The 15,502-nt window shown below is 49.9% G+C and overlaps 1 protein-coding gene across 2 annotated transcripts in view; it reads left to right on the forward strand.

Moving 5' to 3' along the window:
• atad2b (ATPase family AAA domain containing 2B) overlaps window positions 1-14,581 on the forward strand; it is a 46,303-nt gene extending 31,722 nt beyond the window's left edge. Inside the window, exons 25-28 of one of the 2 annotated variants that reach the window (XM_040160823.2) lie at window positions 1,043-1,768; window positions 2,706-2,836; window positions 10,163-10,291; window positions 12,158-14,581. In XM_040160823.2, coding sequence (XP_040016757.2) covers window positions 1,043-1,768; window positions 2,706-2,836; window positions 10,163-10,291; window positions 12,158-12,199 — 1,028 coding nt within the window. In that variant the 3' untranslated portion in view covers window positions 12,200-14,581. The remainder of the gene's footprint in view (window positions 1-1,042; window positions 1,769-2,705; window positions 2,837-10,162; window positions 10,292-12,157) is intronic. The other variant, XM_078093552.1, reaches the window with a different exon arrangement.
• The last annotated feature ends 921 nt before the right edge of the window (window positions 14,582-15,502 follow it).

Below are 15,502 nucleotides of genomic sequence, written 5' to 3' on the forward strand. Positions count from 1 at the left end.
ATTCAACAATCAGATTGCAAGCTGCGCCGAGACGCTACACGAGGAAATGGATGTTTTTTGTCTTCTGCGGTGCTTCTGCATTGGAAGGATGTGTTTTTGTGCTTTAAGGGTTGTCACCGTTCTCCATTTGCACGACTAGTTGTCTTTAGAAGTTAAGGTCACAATCTCATTTTTGATTGACTCATTTTTCACTTGAGGTCTGATCAGTTTAATAAAGCACACAAACGACCGCCTGCCCACTTAAAGTGCTTCGATCAGGATTTTTTGGGCCAGATCATTGATCGAGGAGCATGTGGGAGCGGGGGCTATTTAATAGTGCTTCTCGGAGCCGCTCAGCAGGGTGTGTGTGTGTGTGTGTGGGGGGGGGGGGGCTTGTCTCTCTGTTCTTTAGACACGACTGACAAACATCTGCAATAAAAAAGTAATTTAAAAAAAGATAATTACAAACCGCAGTGATACGATGCGCAAATAAAAAGAATAAAGCCCGACAGATGTTGATCTCCTGTCCGCCAAAGGGGTGTGTGTGTGTGTGTGTGTGTGTGTGTGTGTGTGCATCCAGCTGTTTCGCTCTCAGGGCAAATTTGATAGCGAGAAATCAGGCGAATGAACATCGAAAACGTTTTATTTCAGTGTCAGCCTTCATAGAGGCCGCCCATCAAACTATTTATGACTGAAATCCGCGCTAATGAACGCTGCCGAAGCATCGAGGCTCCCCGCTGTGGGACGATGACACGAGCCGAGCCATCCGGAAAAATGATTTTACTTTATTTCTTAAATTAAAGCAATCTTTGATTATTTGACTCCACTTTGGTACAATTCAAGAAAAAAAAACCTATAATATGCGGATGAACATTCAGTGTCGAGGAATTAAAGACATTATTACTGACAGTTGACCAAACACCATCCAGCAGCTAGATTTATCTGTGTAATTGTTAAGAGGGGGGGAGTGTTTCACCATCAGGTCTGTAGTCAGGAAGTCTGTTGCTCCTCGGTCATTAAGAGGGTTTTTGGTTGTTTAATAGGGTTCCTCTCTCTCTTTTAGATCATGTAAAGCGCAAGATTCGCCGGCGGCCGTCCTGGGGGCGGGGCATCATCCGTAAGAAGAGGATCTACAGGAAGGAGACTGAGGAGGAGGAAGAGGAGGAGGAAGAGGGGGAACCTGAGGTGGAGGTGGCGGGGCCGAGTGACTCGTGCCTTACGCAGGATGAGGAATCGTCTTGTGATACCGTGGGCCCCCAGCCCAATGGCCACCTCCCCCACGGCCCCTCCACGGAGGAGGAGAGCTCCAACGAGCCCCCCGTCGCGGCTCCCGCCGAACCCCCGGACGCCGGCGAAGCCCAGAAAGAGCCCGCGCCTAAGGAGGAGGAGCCCACGCCTAAGGAGGAGGGGCCCACGGCCCAAGAGGCGGAGCCTGAAAGCACGGGGAAACGCACTGAGCCGCATTGCCTCGGCGGCAGCTGCGAGCCCGAGGCAGACGGGGAGCAGGCCGACCCAGGACCTTCCATCGACGCGTCCCGATGCTCGAGTGCAGAGGTCCGGCCCCAGCGCACGGAGGCTGTCTCGCTACCGCAGGCGGACTGCGTGAACGGAAACGAGTCGATGGACAGCGTGGACTCGCGGAGCATGGAGGGGAGCGGCGAGGTCGAGCCGAGGCCGGCGCGCTCTAACGGGGCGGGACGGGAGGAGCACGAAGACAAAAAAGAGAGCGCAGCGACGCAGGAGCAGCCACACCAGGACGGGAGCGCCGAGCAACATCTGGATCCAGAAGGTATGAAGCTAGCGTGAGCACCACAGCTGGCTAATTCAAATAACCTTTATCTCAAGTATGTTTTTGTGTGTTTAGAATATCGCCAGCATGAATTCAAATAACAGCTTGGACTAGACACACACACAAATTTATGAATACACAATTTTCTTTTCTCTTCAAAAGTTAACTTTAATATTCTCTGCAGGCAGATATTACGTCCACGTTCTCAGATAGTTTTGGTCTCCTCATTTTAGTTGCTAATCAGTAGATATCCAATTAAGCAACAGTATCTAGGCGGTTTTTACACATCCAGGCAGTAATTTGCCCACCACTTAATTACAAAGATTAATAACTTTTTTGATCATGAACTGGCACTTGATGTATACCTCTTAAAACGGAGAGCAGACATGAATAATGCAACATAAGTAATATGAGCTCTATCCCCTGGCTTAGCAGATGGTATATTTCAATGGAGAAATTCCAGGGGCTTCAACTGATGCGCCTTTGTAGACGCACGTCACCTTTTCACGTGTAGCCTGAATTTATTTTTAAATGAAGATGATTTTCCCCGAGCCATCACGCACCCTACAGTAGGTTCCATCAGTCACAGATGGCATAATTGTCCAACAGAACACAAACAAAACTCCTCAGACGCCGGACAGAGCCCCCCCCCCTCCTCACCTCCCCATTACAAGCCGAGCCACACACTTTAGTTTCTTCAGCACCGCCGTGAAGGAGTCCAGATGGGAAACACTGCGCCCTCGGTAGCTGCGAGGAGCTTGAAATAGATTTAGAAAGTATTGCATTCATCTCGCAGTTGGAAATGATTTTCTTTGGAATCAAGTTTGCGCCTCGGACCGGTTCTCAGCGAACACCGAGATAAGTTATTTTGCATCGACCCTTTAGAACCCTCATTATGAACCCTTCTTTCATCAATAATCCATTTGTCTTCCTACAGCAGGGGCCACCCCCGAGACCGGCGGGGGCGATCCGTCGGAGCAGTCCAAGGGATCCGCCGAAAAGACGGAGGAAGAGCCGCCAGCAGTCCCTCCCCAGCCCCCCGTAGTGGTGGACCACCAGCGGCTCTCGGTAAATACATCCACCGTGCCTCCGTACGGGAAGTTTGTCGGGCCTGAAGGCTCAAGTGGTTTGCAGCAGCTCATTGAATTCAGCCGCTCCAGGTTCAGGGTCCTGTCTGGGACAGTAGAATGGAGACATCTGATTTGTTCATTGTGCTATTCATTCAGGGTGTATTGCTTTGCAAATGAACGCAAAGCAGCATTTCAATGTGTGGGTCCTTGAGACCATTTGATTTCTGATATTATTCCGTTGTAATTTAGGAGTTTAAGTGCCTTTTAAGTTCATTCGATGTTCCACACATTCCATGTGTCACATGCCCCGTTCTTGTGCAGCATCTGCATGACTTGTTCCGTTTTATATTTTTTATTAAAATGACACGAGCAGCAGGGGACCATGTTCACAGACAGTTTAAATAAACCCTCGTGGCCACTCTAGAGCTAAAACATTAACGCACCTCTTGCGACCGGTCGAGATCTGAGCTCTCGTCTTTAGAACCCCGGTGCGGGTCCATCACGCTCGATTCCACACGCTCATCATTTTAATTTGGACCATGAAGGAAGCGACAGCTGGGCCGATTTGGCTTTGTGCACCGACTGTGGATTTGGGGATTTGACTGCTCCTGTGATCTGTATCAAAGCAATGATGTGGCGATGGGAAAATGAACATTCTTAAGGGGGGGAACATGTCCGTGGTCATTTGCTGTGACCGCGCTCACTTATTTCAGCAGCGAGGAATCCGCGTTGGCGTTTTATGACCTAGAAGAACAGAACAGAGCAGCGCGAGTACAAAAGAAGCAGAACATCCAAGAGAAAGAAACCGCAGAAGTTACAGCGCAGTTCATACATGCACTTCTTTTGATTTATTATATGCAAACCTCAGGCTGAAAAGAGAAAGTAGATGTTTTTCAGCAAAAAATAAACACACATTCCACCAGTTAATGGGATGTTGAAATATGGACCTACTGGTTTTAACAGAGCCAGCTGCGGAAAACCGTCACATTTTTGCAAATTAGACGGTGATTATGGAAAAGACGGGCTATAATCTAAAAATGATACCAATATGCTCGTCTCATTTAGGTCCACATGGGTGCTTATGTCTTATGGGTGAGGGGTTCTGGAGTGTTTTTCCCTCCCCGCTGTTTAAAGGAACAGCTGTATTCCAACACCCACTCGGCGCCTCCTATGGCGGCCGCGGCGAATGAAGACGGCGCCCTCTCCCCTTTCAAGGTCAACCGTGCGGCTTATCGGCAGGGGGCCAGCAGAGCTCTCTACCCGTCACGGCGTTGTCTCCCGGCGCGGCCTGTCACACGCCGCTCAGAACCCTCTGCACTTAATTCATCCCTTTTGTCCTCCTCGCTTTCTGTAGCCCCCAAAACAGAGAAAGTTGGGTCGGGGAAAGAGACTTGATGTGTGGAGAACGAGGGGAGAGGGAGTCAATCACGGATGACCGGCCTTAAGCTCCTTCCGATCCAAAGGTCTGCTGTGTGAAGCTGTCACACTGCCCCTCTCCCATGGATAACACCCCACCCCCCCCCCCCCCCTCGCCCCCTTTCATCTCTCAAACATCCACTCTGCATCCCCGCTATCTGGCCGCGGAGGGAGCCAATTACGCCGGCGCTCCACCTCTCTCTCAATCACCAGGTGACGTCCCTGCGACGTTTGAAGGGAAACAAGGCCATGACTCAAACATGAGCTTCTCTCGCGCCTCGCTGCGTCCGCCAACTCGTCCCGGCTGTGTCCAAGTATCCGACAGCGCGCCAAGCAGCTCTGCGCCGGGTTACTTTGGTTCCCACCTAATACCCCAAGTGTAAATTGGGAGCTCGGCTCAGTGGGTCAGCTGACAGGTCCTCTCGCGGCCCCCTCTTCCCCCCGCCGGCCCCCCCTGTGTAGTGTAGTTCATGTAAAAGAAGTGTTCTTCTGACACGTGCTTACTTCAGCGCTCCAAAGTGACGTCCGGCCACCGAGCCATTATCTGGAGGCTTTTACCCGCGTGTCCCGAAGGAGAGGATGGCGGGCGGCGTGCGTCTTTCAAAGTGAGTGACGGGCTTTTTAGTTTGCCTGATCTCCGCCGCTTCAACCGGCTGCCCCAGCGAACACACACGCAGCCCTAATCTGCAGGTTTGTTTGTTGGCGGGGGGCGGGGGGGAAGTAGGGGCGGATATCTTAACGAAACAGATCGTGGAAAGAGGGGGGCCGTGAATAATTGCTTTTTCATCCCCGGCTTACGCGACAAATTGAATATCTGCTCCGCGGGATGAAAGTCATCATTTGAGCAGATATTGGCAGGCTTGGGACTGGCTGGCTGCCCGCTGCGTGTCGGGGCCCCGCGGTGAGCGTAGCACCGTCCCTTCTGCCTTCCGCCAGTTGCATTCATTGATTGCAAAGTGCTGATTATTCCTGACTTTTTACTTGATGGAAGTGGGCTCTCTGGAATTGAGCGGCACCAGTGTGTTATGAGTTGGTTCACAGACGCTCCACTCGAAGCCTACAGTATCGAGATTATCATCATTATTAGAAGTATTATTTCAGTATCCGCATTCCCGCCTCTCAGCGCCGCGGCCCACTTATTTGCTCTGATTAATTTGCAGGAATCAAGTTCTGTTCTTGCCAGCTCCAGTAAAGCGACGCAGTCTGGGTCTAAATGAGTTCCTCGGCGTGACTCAAAAGGTCCCGAGGCTTCCTTCCGACTCCAAAAACGTCTCTTATTGTCGGCTGCTTTCTTTCATCAATAACCAGACACTCGTCCACAGATGGGACTGGAAGAAGAAGTGCTGGTGATTGCAAATTAGAATTCAGTCACGAGAAATCCAAGCTGGCCCGGGCGATTTCTCCTCAGCGAGAAGACGCGGCTCACGTCCTCCTCCGCCGTGTCCTTCAGCAGCAGCCGAGAAGGAGCTGGCGCTTCTCCTTCGCTGGCACGCCGTCCTGTGCCTTCAATGCGCAGCTGTCACGGCACATCACCAAGACGGTTCCTTCATTTAAAGACGAATAAAGTAGTAACAGCAGGGCGAGGAGGCCGGTCACATCCGGCTGTCTGTCGAGCAGAGAACAGTTCAACAGCGGCGCCGGACCGGCGTTTGATTGTCAATAAAACTAGATGGCGTTTCAAGTGGTTCTTTTATTTCCATTCATTCCCACTGATGGCTTCCACAATGTGGCGATCTGCGTGTAATTGCAGCCGTGGCTCCGAGGGGCGCAACCACATGGACGACGCCGGCGTTTTCCTGGTGTCCTCCGATTGCTTTTCCTCACGCCGAAGGAAGGAAACGACCCTGAGGGGTGATGGAGGGAAAAGAACACTACACTATTAGGAGGTCGTTACGCCGTTGAGCCCAGGACGGCGATTTAAGTATCGCAGCTCTTATCCAGCAGACATTACTCTTAACGTTTGCTTTCCATTACCAACTAAACCGCCACCTGGTAATAAGTACGAAAGGAGGCTCCGGTTAACAGGCTTAGGATGTAAACCGCTCGGCTGTAATCTTTAAAGAGCCACGTCCTCCTCGCCGCTCGTGGGGGCCGCTGGGTTCAGTGCTTCTGTCCGGTTTGTGTTCTCTGAGAACATATTGTCGTGATGCGTAAACGGCTCGGTGCGTGTGCTGTTTCAACATGCTTCCCTCCCACGCGCACGCACACGCGCGGCGCTGCTCACGCAAAGGAGATTACATGGATTCCCCTTTATTTCCCCGGGGGTTTGCCATTGGTATAACCGTAGCCGGTCGATAAACTAGTCCTTTCCATAACTTTAAGCCTAACCGTTTCCCTGTTATTCTTTGCTTTTGCCATCGCTGCATTTCTTTTGTAAATACATTTTTCAGCAGCAATTTCTTCTTTTTTATTACCTGGTGATATTGGATCTGTTGGAGCGGTTTGATAGATGAAATGATATTCCTTCCTGAAGCCTGCTTACCAAGCATCGTATTTCTCTCATGCATATCTCTCTTTTTATTGAATAGAATCTTTATTATTTATGATTTCTGCCCAAACCACTGAAAAGGGTCATCCTCATTACATTTCTCATTATTCCCACTTTGACCTCGGGTGGCAAATACTTTCCTTTTACTCTCTAATATTTGGCTACGCCTGTAACAAGCTTTCACCTTTAACCTTTCAGGGGAAAGTGTCACTCGCTGAAGGCGCTGCTTTAAAAAGTTGAGATTCATCTTAATACATTCGTCTTGAGCTGAGGCCGACGTCGATATTTGGAAGAATCGATAAAGATGTTCATATAAACAAACAATCTCAACACGGGACCCTTTAGTATGCAGCTACTACATGAACCCAGCCGCATATTTTACAGTTAAAAGATCCATTTCTAGCTTCACTTCCTGGTCCAGTTGGGGAGAAATTCGAGAAGTGTTGAGATGAGCCGCTTATTAAAGCAGTGACTTTGTTATGCCTGGTCCTGTTTTAAGGTTTATATCTCTCTATTTGATGCATTTTTTAGAGGCTGCGTCCCACGTGTGCCGTTCCTGGTAAATTTACTCTTTCCTCAACGTGAATGTCATTAAAAAAAGTCATCTTTTAATACCTTCCCTAAGCAGCATCGCTGTATTAATGCTTTAAATCACATAATGTGGACGGTGCACAAAGGACCTGCGGCCTCCTTCCTCCTCTTTACTGGGGGAAAGAAAGAGGCGGCGCAGCCATCAGATAGCTGGGAATCTGTCAATGATTTAATGTTCCGAGTGAAGCCGCCCATTAAGGATGAGTTGTCAACCCCGGCAGGGTTCTTTACGCGGCCGGCCACGAGGGAGGAGCATTTCATTTTAATGTGCTGAGAGCGCGGTAATGTGATTTGTCATGATCGCCCCTGACCCCCATGACACCATCTATATTGCATTACCTCTGTGACCGGGCGCGCCGGCTGAGCCACGTCGTTTGCCACCGCAACCGGAATCTTGCCCCTCTGTGCCGCACGCACGCCGCCGCCCCCGGATTAAAGGCATTCATGGCAACGAGCAGAGCTCACTCATTCATAATTCAGTCTTTTGCTGGAAGAAAAAGGTGGAGGAGAGTGAATTGTTCTGGTGGAGGCCGATTCGGGAGGCTTAATAGGATCCCTGGTGGCGACGCCTGCTGGGCTTCAAATCCCCCTTATTTCTTCTCATTGCCTGATTACACGTTTTTATCTCTCACTACTGAGGATGGACACACATCACCGAACCGATGGAAAACGTATGGCTGAGATTCCACTGGTCATGCACGAGTGCGTAGAATGCAGGAGGCGTGACCCAGCGGGGGTCTTAACCTGTCCTCAAGGACATCAGTCTGAGGGACGTTGTGGACTGGAAGTTCATCTACATCCAGAAGGTCTAGTCTAGTGATGTAATATTATTATTCCGCTCTGTTCCCGAGCCGCCTCAGCTTCACTTGTGTTCTTTGGAAACATCTGGATAGAGATGTGAGTAAAGAGGTGCTAAGATGGAACAGGGTGTTTAGAGATGGGGGGCGGCAGGTTAAATGGTCCATGTCAGGAGCAGTCTTTAACACATGGGATTACTGCCCTTTTGTGTCCGGTGAGCTCACTCAATCAGTGAAACACACACACACACACACACGTCCTGATCAGGCTGACTGGCGCCGGCGAAGAAACACGGCTGCAATCAGCCAGCTGACGGTAAAGAAGAAAAGAAACCGAGGCGACAAAGCGGAGCAATAAGCCAGCAAACAAGAAGAAGAGGAGAACTGGAGAGGAGGAAGAGTGTAGTTTGAGGAAGAGGAGGGCCTCCATAAAGCATTGAAACGGGCAGGAAGTGAAACAACGCGCCATTAAACGGTGAAACGCTCTAAAAGGAAGAGATGGAAGGTAATGAAAAAAAAAGACTGAAAGGCAGTGGCGCTCGGATGAAAGGAAGGTCAGAAGCGTCCTCCACATTATTACCATTCCATTGTTATGTGAGACGGGCTGTAATGACGCTAATTAAAGCTTTCACGGGCCGTGTTGTTGAAAGAGGACATCGATGTCCTCTTTCACTCCGGTGGCTGGGTGGAAACCTGCGAGCTGCCGTCATGTAGCAGCATTATAAGAACTAATCCAACCAACCCTCAGCCGCGACGATTCTCATCACCGTGGACGAATGGCGAATATTAAAGAAACACTCTGCGTTCTGCTCGCTTCTGCACGCACACTTTTATTTGTCGAGGGGCCGCCGGTTATTGGAGGCCAGGTGAAGGTTTTCATGTCAAAGGCGTATTAGCGGGGAATCCTCCCGCTCTGCCAGATTAAGTTCTGGAAGTGAAGATTTATTTGAGAGGTTTTATCCGCTCAATTACAAAGCGGAGTTTACAGGCTGTTGAGTTCAGCGTGATAAGCGCCTGCAGCGAGTAACAATGTGCTTCAGCTAACGCACCACGAGACGGACTTGAAAGGTTCCTACTGATTATTTACCCGGTAATGTCTTGTTCCAAGTCTACCGTAGTAGAAGCATTTATGTATAAACGACGTGGCGGCACAAAGCCCTCGAGCGCCTGAACCGCGGCCGTTTCTCCCTTTTGCATCGCGGTGCTCAGCGTGAAATCAGTTGTCATCCCTTTGCGCTTTTATATTTTAAGAAATCAGGTTTGTGCTTTTAAAAAAACAAACAAAGTCAAGTATTTGCACTCGAGGTCAAACTTGCGGTTCGCGATTTAAGTTTCTGCTCAAGTGTTTGTTGACGTTTTCTTTAATCAAGACATCTGCTCCGTCGCTTGAACAGAAGCAGCAGTCAGACGGAGCGCGCTGATTAATACAAAGCCAACCTTTCTGCTCGCTGTGATTACGCCCGGAACGTTCCGCTGATGAGGAGGAGCTGCGACAAACAGCCGCCTTTTTATTCCTCGTGGCGTTGCCTGCGTTTTGAGTGCGCGCGAGAAACCCAGTCACCGGGTCGCTCACACACACACACACACACACACACACACACACACACACACACCGTTCCTTTCCGTCTGGGTTCCTCTATTTGCTTCGTGTCAGTGAAGATAACTTTAATTATTTTGCCTTTCGCTGTCCCAGCCCATGCATTCTGATGAGCGCCGCGTTTGAATAGACACTTCTATACGCACACACACACACACACACAGACTTTGGCTGGACTAGAATGTGAGGAACAGGTCAATTAAAAGGGCCTTTGACTGTCCAGAATGTTTTAATTAAAGTAGCGGCGAAATGTAAACTTGGGTCTAATTATGATTGGCCTAAATTAGCTGTCACTCCGATCGTAATTGCTTCTGAATGGAGCTGACCTCCAAATCCTCCGTCTCCGGAAAGCGACCGGTTTTTGAAACGTTGAGGACATCGGCCGTAGTTTGTGCGTCCCTGCTCACGGTGCATTTGTGCGTCTTGTCTCCTCAGGCTCTGCTGGACGCGGCGGTGACGAAGAGCGAGGGCTTCAGCGTGGAGCAGCTGGAGAGGCTGTACTGCCTCCTCAGCCAGTGCGTCTACAAACACCGCCGAGAGTACGACAAGACCCGGCTGCTGGAGGTGAGCGACGCGCTTCCTGCTTTACCTACATGTACCAGGATGCACTGGGGCACACGCTTGTTCCCCCCCCCCCCCCCCCCCCGAACCGATGATCCCGCCTCGGCCTCTTTTCTCTGGTCCCATAATGCGACTCCAAAAATCGGATACCGTGTTCTCAATTGTTACACAGAAAGCGCTGCTGTATATTTTCCCAGAATCCCATCTGGTCATCTGCTGCTGTCGGATGTCAGCGCAGACAGCGGGCCGGGCGCTGCCCCCGTGCCGGCAGCCAGGGCCGGCTGTCAGGCTGTCCGGGAGAGACAGCAGACAGCCAGGTGGTGCCGGCTGTCGACAGGCCGGCTGGTGGAGGAGGAGGGGAGGGGGGGGGGGGGGGGGCGCATGTCTGGTTTCTCCTCACACCGCCAGCCCAAATTGGTGTTTCCAGAGCGCAAATGTCAGCTCGCTTGGCACGTGTTTTGTTTGCCTGCGTTACCAGCATGCATCTCGACGCGGGTCGTCTCCTTGTTGCTCCTTGAGGGAATGCGGGGGGGGGGAAGCGCGCACACACACACACACGCTCCCCGACGCCCGGCTGATGCTCAGTCCGCCGGCTCCCACTTAGTGCTGCGCGCGGGGTGATTGTGTTTACATCGCACAGGCGAGTGCAATGGAGCCTGTCCATACGTTTGTCTCCGCTACGTCCTCCTCTGGGTCCGGCTCGTCTCTCCACAGGAGATGACCTTTCAGCAGATGGAGTGAAATGCGCCCGGCTTCCAGCTGAAGCCAGAGGGGAGCGTCTCAGGCCCGTACGCCACAACACGCCGGCTATGTTCCCTTCTACAAATTACAGTTTGTCCGGGCCTCAGACGCCAGTTTAAGACCTTTGTTGAAGCCTTTGACCTTTTTGAACCCGAATGCGCGCTGAGCAGAAAACATGTCTTTTGCTTATTGTCAAAGCAGGCAGGCGGTAAAATGTAGATAAAACAACTTGCTACGTGGAGAACGCGTAGTCTTTTGTCATTGATGCTTAACATCGGGCTTCTTTTGAGATTTTGTGCTCGTTAGAAGACGAAACCATGAGGCAGAGAGACGACTTCCTCCATGGACGGACGGAGGGACGACTGTGAAGATGGACTTTCTCTTAATGCACAGCCATGAAGATTAAACTCACAAGTCTACATTTGGAGTTTGACTGCCGTGAGAGACAGAGCGGGGGTGAGGGAGGGACGGAGGAGAGTGCTGCACAGACGTGTTGGATTCTCAGCTGGTCTTGTTTGGGGATGAAGAGGTCACGGGCTGATTCGAGATCACACGTGTTGACGTCGCCGAGGCAACGAGAGCTCATTTGCGGGGCGTCGGTGTGCAGTGAGACGCGCAGACGCACCTGTCACGGAATTCTGGGAAAAATATAATCCATTTAAAATGACAATTTATGAATAAACTAAAGCCACTTACTACCATGTTGGCGTGTTCCTACGGGATGACTGACCTCTCTTTACAGAGTGAAACCGCCTCTCGCCCTGAAGTTTGTAACTTTAGGCGGCGTGCCGCGGCGGCGTCTTGTCGCGCCGACTCAGCCGATCGGCGTCTTGAAGGCATTAATCACGGTCTATCGCGGGCCAACATCCATCGCTCTTCCTCCGGCTGCGTCGGGATTGAGTCAAACTCCGCTGCTTCCACGCTGAGAGAAATGGCCTGTCTCATTCCAGCACAGCTTTGCTTCATTTTACATCATTTATCACGCTGAAAGCTGTTGTTTGTTGTGGGAGATTTTCAAGTAATATTGAAACCACGCTGCACAGATGCTTTGCGCGCACATACTGAGTTTGCAGTGTTGTTTGAGAATAAGCAATATGTGTGTGTGTGTGTTTCTCTCTTGTGATGCAGGAGATGGAGGCGAGAATCCAGCATTTTGATGCATTCCTGTGAGACGGAGAGAATCAGGTAGATCCTGAAGAGCCTGGGACCACAAAGGAGCTTCTAAGTCCAGCACTCGCCTCGAGAGACACACACGCAGGAAATCCAGCGCCCTTTTCTCGCTGAGAGGCGACACAACGAGGACGACATTGAGGACGGAGACATTAAATGGTGCTATTGTCTCAGGAACCTGGCCAGATCCAGACCCATTCTGCACAACCAAACTCCCGGAGGTGTGTCGTTCTCTCTCTCACACACACACACACACACACGCGCGCAGACACACAACGGTGACGGGCGACCCTGGTGCTACTCGGGTGCTATCCGACCTTTCATCCACGCTGCTCTTGGGACTACTGACTTAACTTGGATGACATGCAAAACCAACAGATCAATGTCAAATCTGGCTGCGCACACACACACACACACACACACACACACACACACACACTTGGGTATGCATGTATTTTTTACAAACGTACACCCAGAAATGCACACACTCACCAGCAGAATTGGTGTGAATGCCCCCCCCCCCCCCCTCCGTCGTTACCCTCCCATTAGGGGGCTCCGTCGTTCTGCCGTTTTAATTACTTGATTAATTTAAAACTGAGCCACTGTCCAGTCTCCTCCCCCAGCAGCGATTCATTAGCCGCCTCTCATTGGCCGCTTTAGCCGTCATGTCCTAAACCCCCCCCAGTTTATCCCCCCCCCCCCCCACCCGGCTGAGGAACTGGACGAATTGGAGACGCGCCGAGCGCTTGCACTGCCTAGCGTGTGCCTTAATTAAAGCTGATGGTCGGGTCCACTGAGGTCGCGGTGACCTTGAGGTCCATGAACGGCGTTGGGTCGTTTTAAAAACAACTCCAACCTGGGCCAAACCCCCCCACCCCCTCAAACCGATTGGCTTACGCGTGTCCGGCCAGGTGCGTCTGAATCACTAGAAATGTGTTTTTTGGATATTTCCACGTATCCGCGGCCCGGGGGAGGTCGTTCTCCACCCGAGCCGACAGCCGGCGTGAGCAGAGCGCCTCCATATGCAAAAATAATCCTAGTATTTATGATGCGAGAGCGGAACGACTTGCCAAGTGTTTCCCCCCCCCCCCTCAACAAAGGTGCTGACGTCACGGTGGGAACTTGTGTATTTGATCATTCTATTTACAGGTTTAACTTTTTATAAAGCGCTCTGCTGGGTTGTGAATCTAATGAACAAAGGCCGGTTTCGGCGGCGTCCGATTCATCTCTTTAGTTTCTATTTCTATAATGCGTGTTTATGGCTTTATTTCCTCCTTTTCCTCGACGCCGGACGTTTTCTGACCCCGATAAATGCAGCGATGAGAAGCCCCGCCCCTTTGTTTCACTCCCCACCCCCGACCCTCAACGCGTCGGTGCGACTCCGACCCCGGCTCACCTCCGCCTTCTCCTCCGCCTCTTGGGGACAAAATAATGCAAACTGGCATTGACGGGTTAGCACTTGGACTACTGCAGAGAGAAAAACCAACGCTACCTCAAGTTATTTTAACCCGAAAACTGTTTCCTGGGTACTTGTTCTCCCGCTGGAACACCTCCAGACCGGCTGCAGTAATCCAACTCTCCCATTGTTATGTCTGCATACGTTTTAAGCAAACTTTATAGACTGCATTTTTTAATTCAGGAGGGTGCATCTGTGATTTTATACCCCCCCCCCTTCGTTTTCAAAGCGTTCTGCCTCTTTACATCCGTCGCCTTTATTTCTAATTCACCTTTTTCTTTTTTTGTGTGCAGATTTTCATCTCATGATTCAGATTATTTATTAAACTTTTTTTCTTTTTTAAACCCTAATATTCAAGTCATTCATTCTTTTTGTACGTTTGGAACTTTAACTGATCGGCGGGTGTTTATAACAATTTTTGGCCGAGCTGCGTAGCGTTTGTGTAGCGGGTTTGTTTGGCGCGTGCGGGGGAATTAAAGGGTTTACAGGTCTCTCAGGTTCAACGCGCCCTTTCAACGCTTCTATTTATTTCATTGTGGCATACTGGGAGCGACTCACCACCAACGTGTTCTCTACTTTCTGCCCAGAGTTATTTGTAAGGAATTAAAATATGGGTAGTTAAATGTCATACATTGCGATCTTCCTTTCTTATTATAAATTGTAGCCAGCTTGGACTAACAACCAATTTTTGTCTGGTAGTTGAGACGACTTAGTCCAGTGTGCAGACGGAAGGGTTTGTTCTATCCTCTCGGTTCTGACCCATTTTTTTCACAGTTCTTTGGTCGAGACGTTTCACTCTCTGTCGGTTTGTGAATTAAACACCTGTTTGCGATTGTTATTTTAGTGTAAGTTATATATGAAATGAAACATTTACTGTATTTTGCAAATAAACTGCTGTGATACTTGAATAAAAAGGTGCAACTGTATTTCACAAGTGTTGGTTATTTCTTGCACAACACGAAAGAAAAGAAGGAAATTATACCAATAAGACAAGACAATGTGTTCATGTTCTGGTATATGTATTAGGTTTCAATAATAAGCACTCATTTCTCCTTTTTGGGTACAGATTTACAGAAACACCATTTTGAGTCCAACCTATCAGGTTTTGTTTTTTTATCTAAAAACATCTATACAGAATTGCCTTCAGGATTTTAAAATATACATTTCTCCTTCCTGTATTTACAGAATACCAACCCCAAAGCATTTGAGGGTTGTAATGAAACAAAAAACGTGGAAACTGATACAAAGGAGAGACGACCGTGTGAACAGTTACAGGTGATTATTGTGCTTTTTTTCCCCCAGACGAACATCCGATCAGAGGAATCCTCCCTCTCTCTCCAAATGTAGTCCTCCTCGTCCCAGAGAACACGAGTGGGACTCCAGGGGAGAAAGTAAAGCCTCGCTAACCCAGATTTGATTCATTTTCCCCTGTTTTCGCCGGTCGGGTGACAGAGTTCATAATCTGGTTTTAAAATCAGATCATGAATCCAGAATTCTGCCTCCTGACCCAGTGGAGAGAGAGAGAGGAGCTCCTCACATGCGCTGATGGAGAGGAACACACGGCTGGAGTCCTTCACCTCTCCTCCTGTCCTACAAAACAAATCCAAACGTTTATACACCACAAAGAAAGCTGCTTTGATAAACGAATGGCCGACGCCCGGTTTAAAAGTAGTTCTCACAAACGGACAAAAATGTCTGATGGCTTTTCAGTAAGAGTATAGCAAAGAAATGTGGGGAAGAAACGAAGGCGGAGTCCTTTCCTAAGACGGCCCCTGTGCCTGCCGGCGGATGAACTACCACCAGGACACACGCGGTACTGGAGGAGCACGAGAACATTCTGCACGGGG

The sequence above is a fragment of the Gasterosteus aculeatus genome, chromosome 18 (assembly GCF_964276395.1).
Source record: "Gasterosteus aculeatus chromosome 18, fGasAcu3.hap1.1, whole genome shotgun sequence".
NCBI lineage: Eukaryota > Metazoa > Chordata > Actinopteri > Perciformes > Gasterosteidae > Gasterosteus > Gasterosteus aculeatus.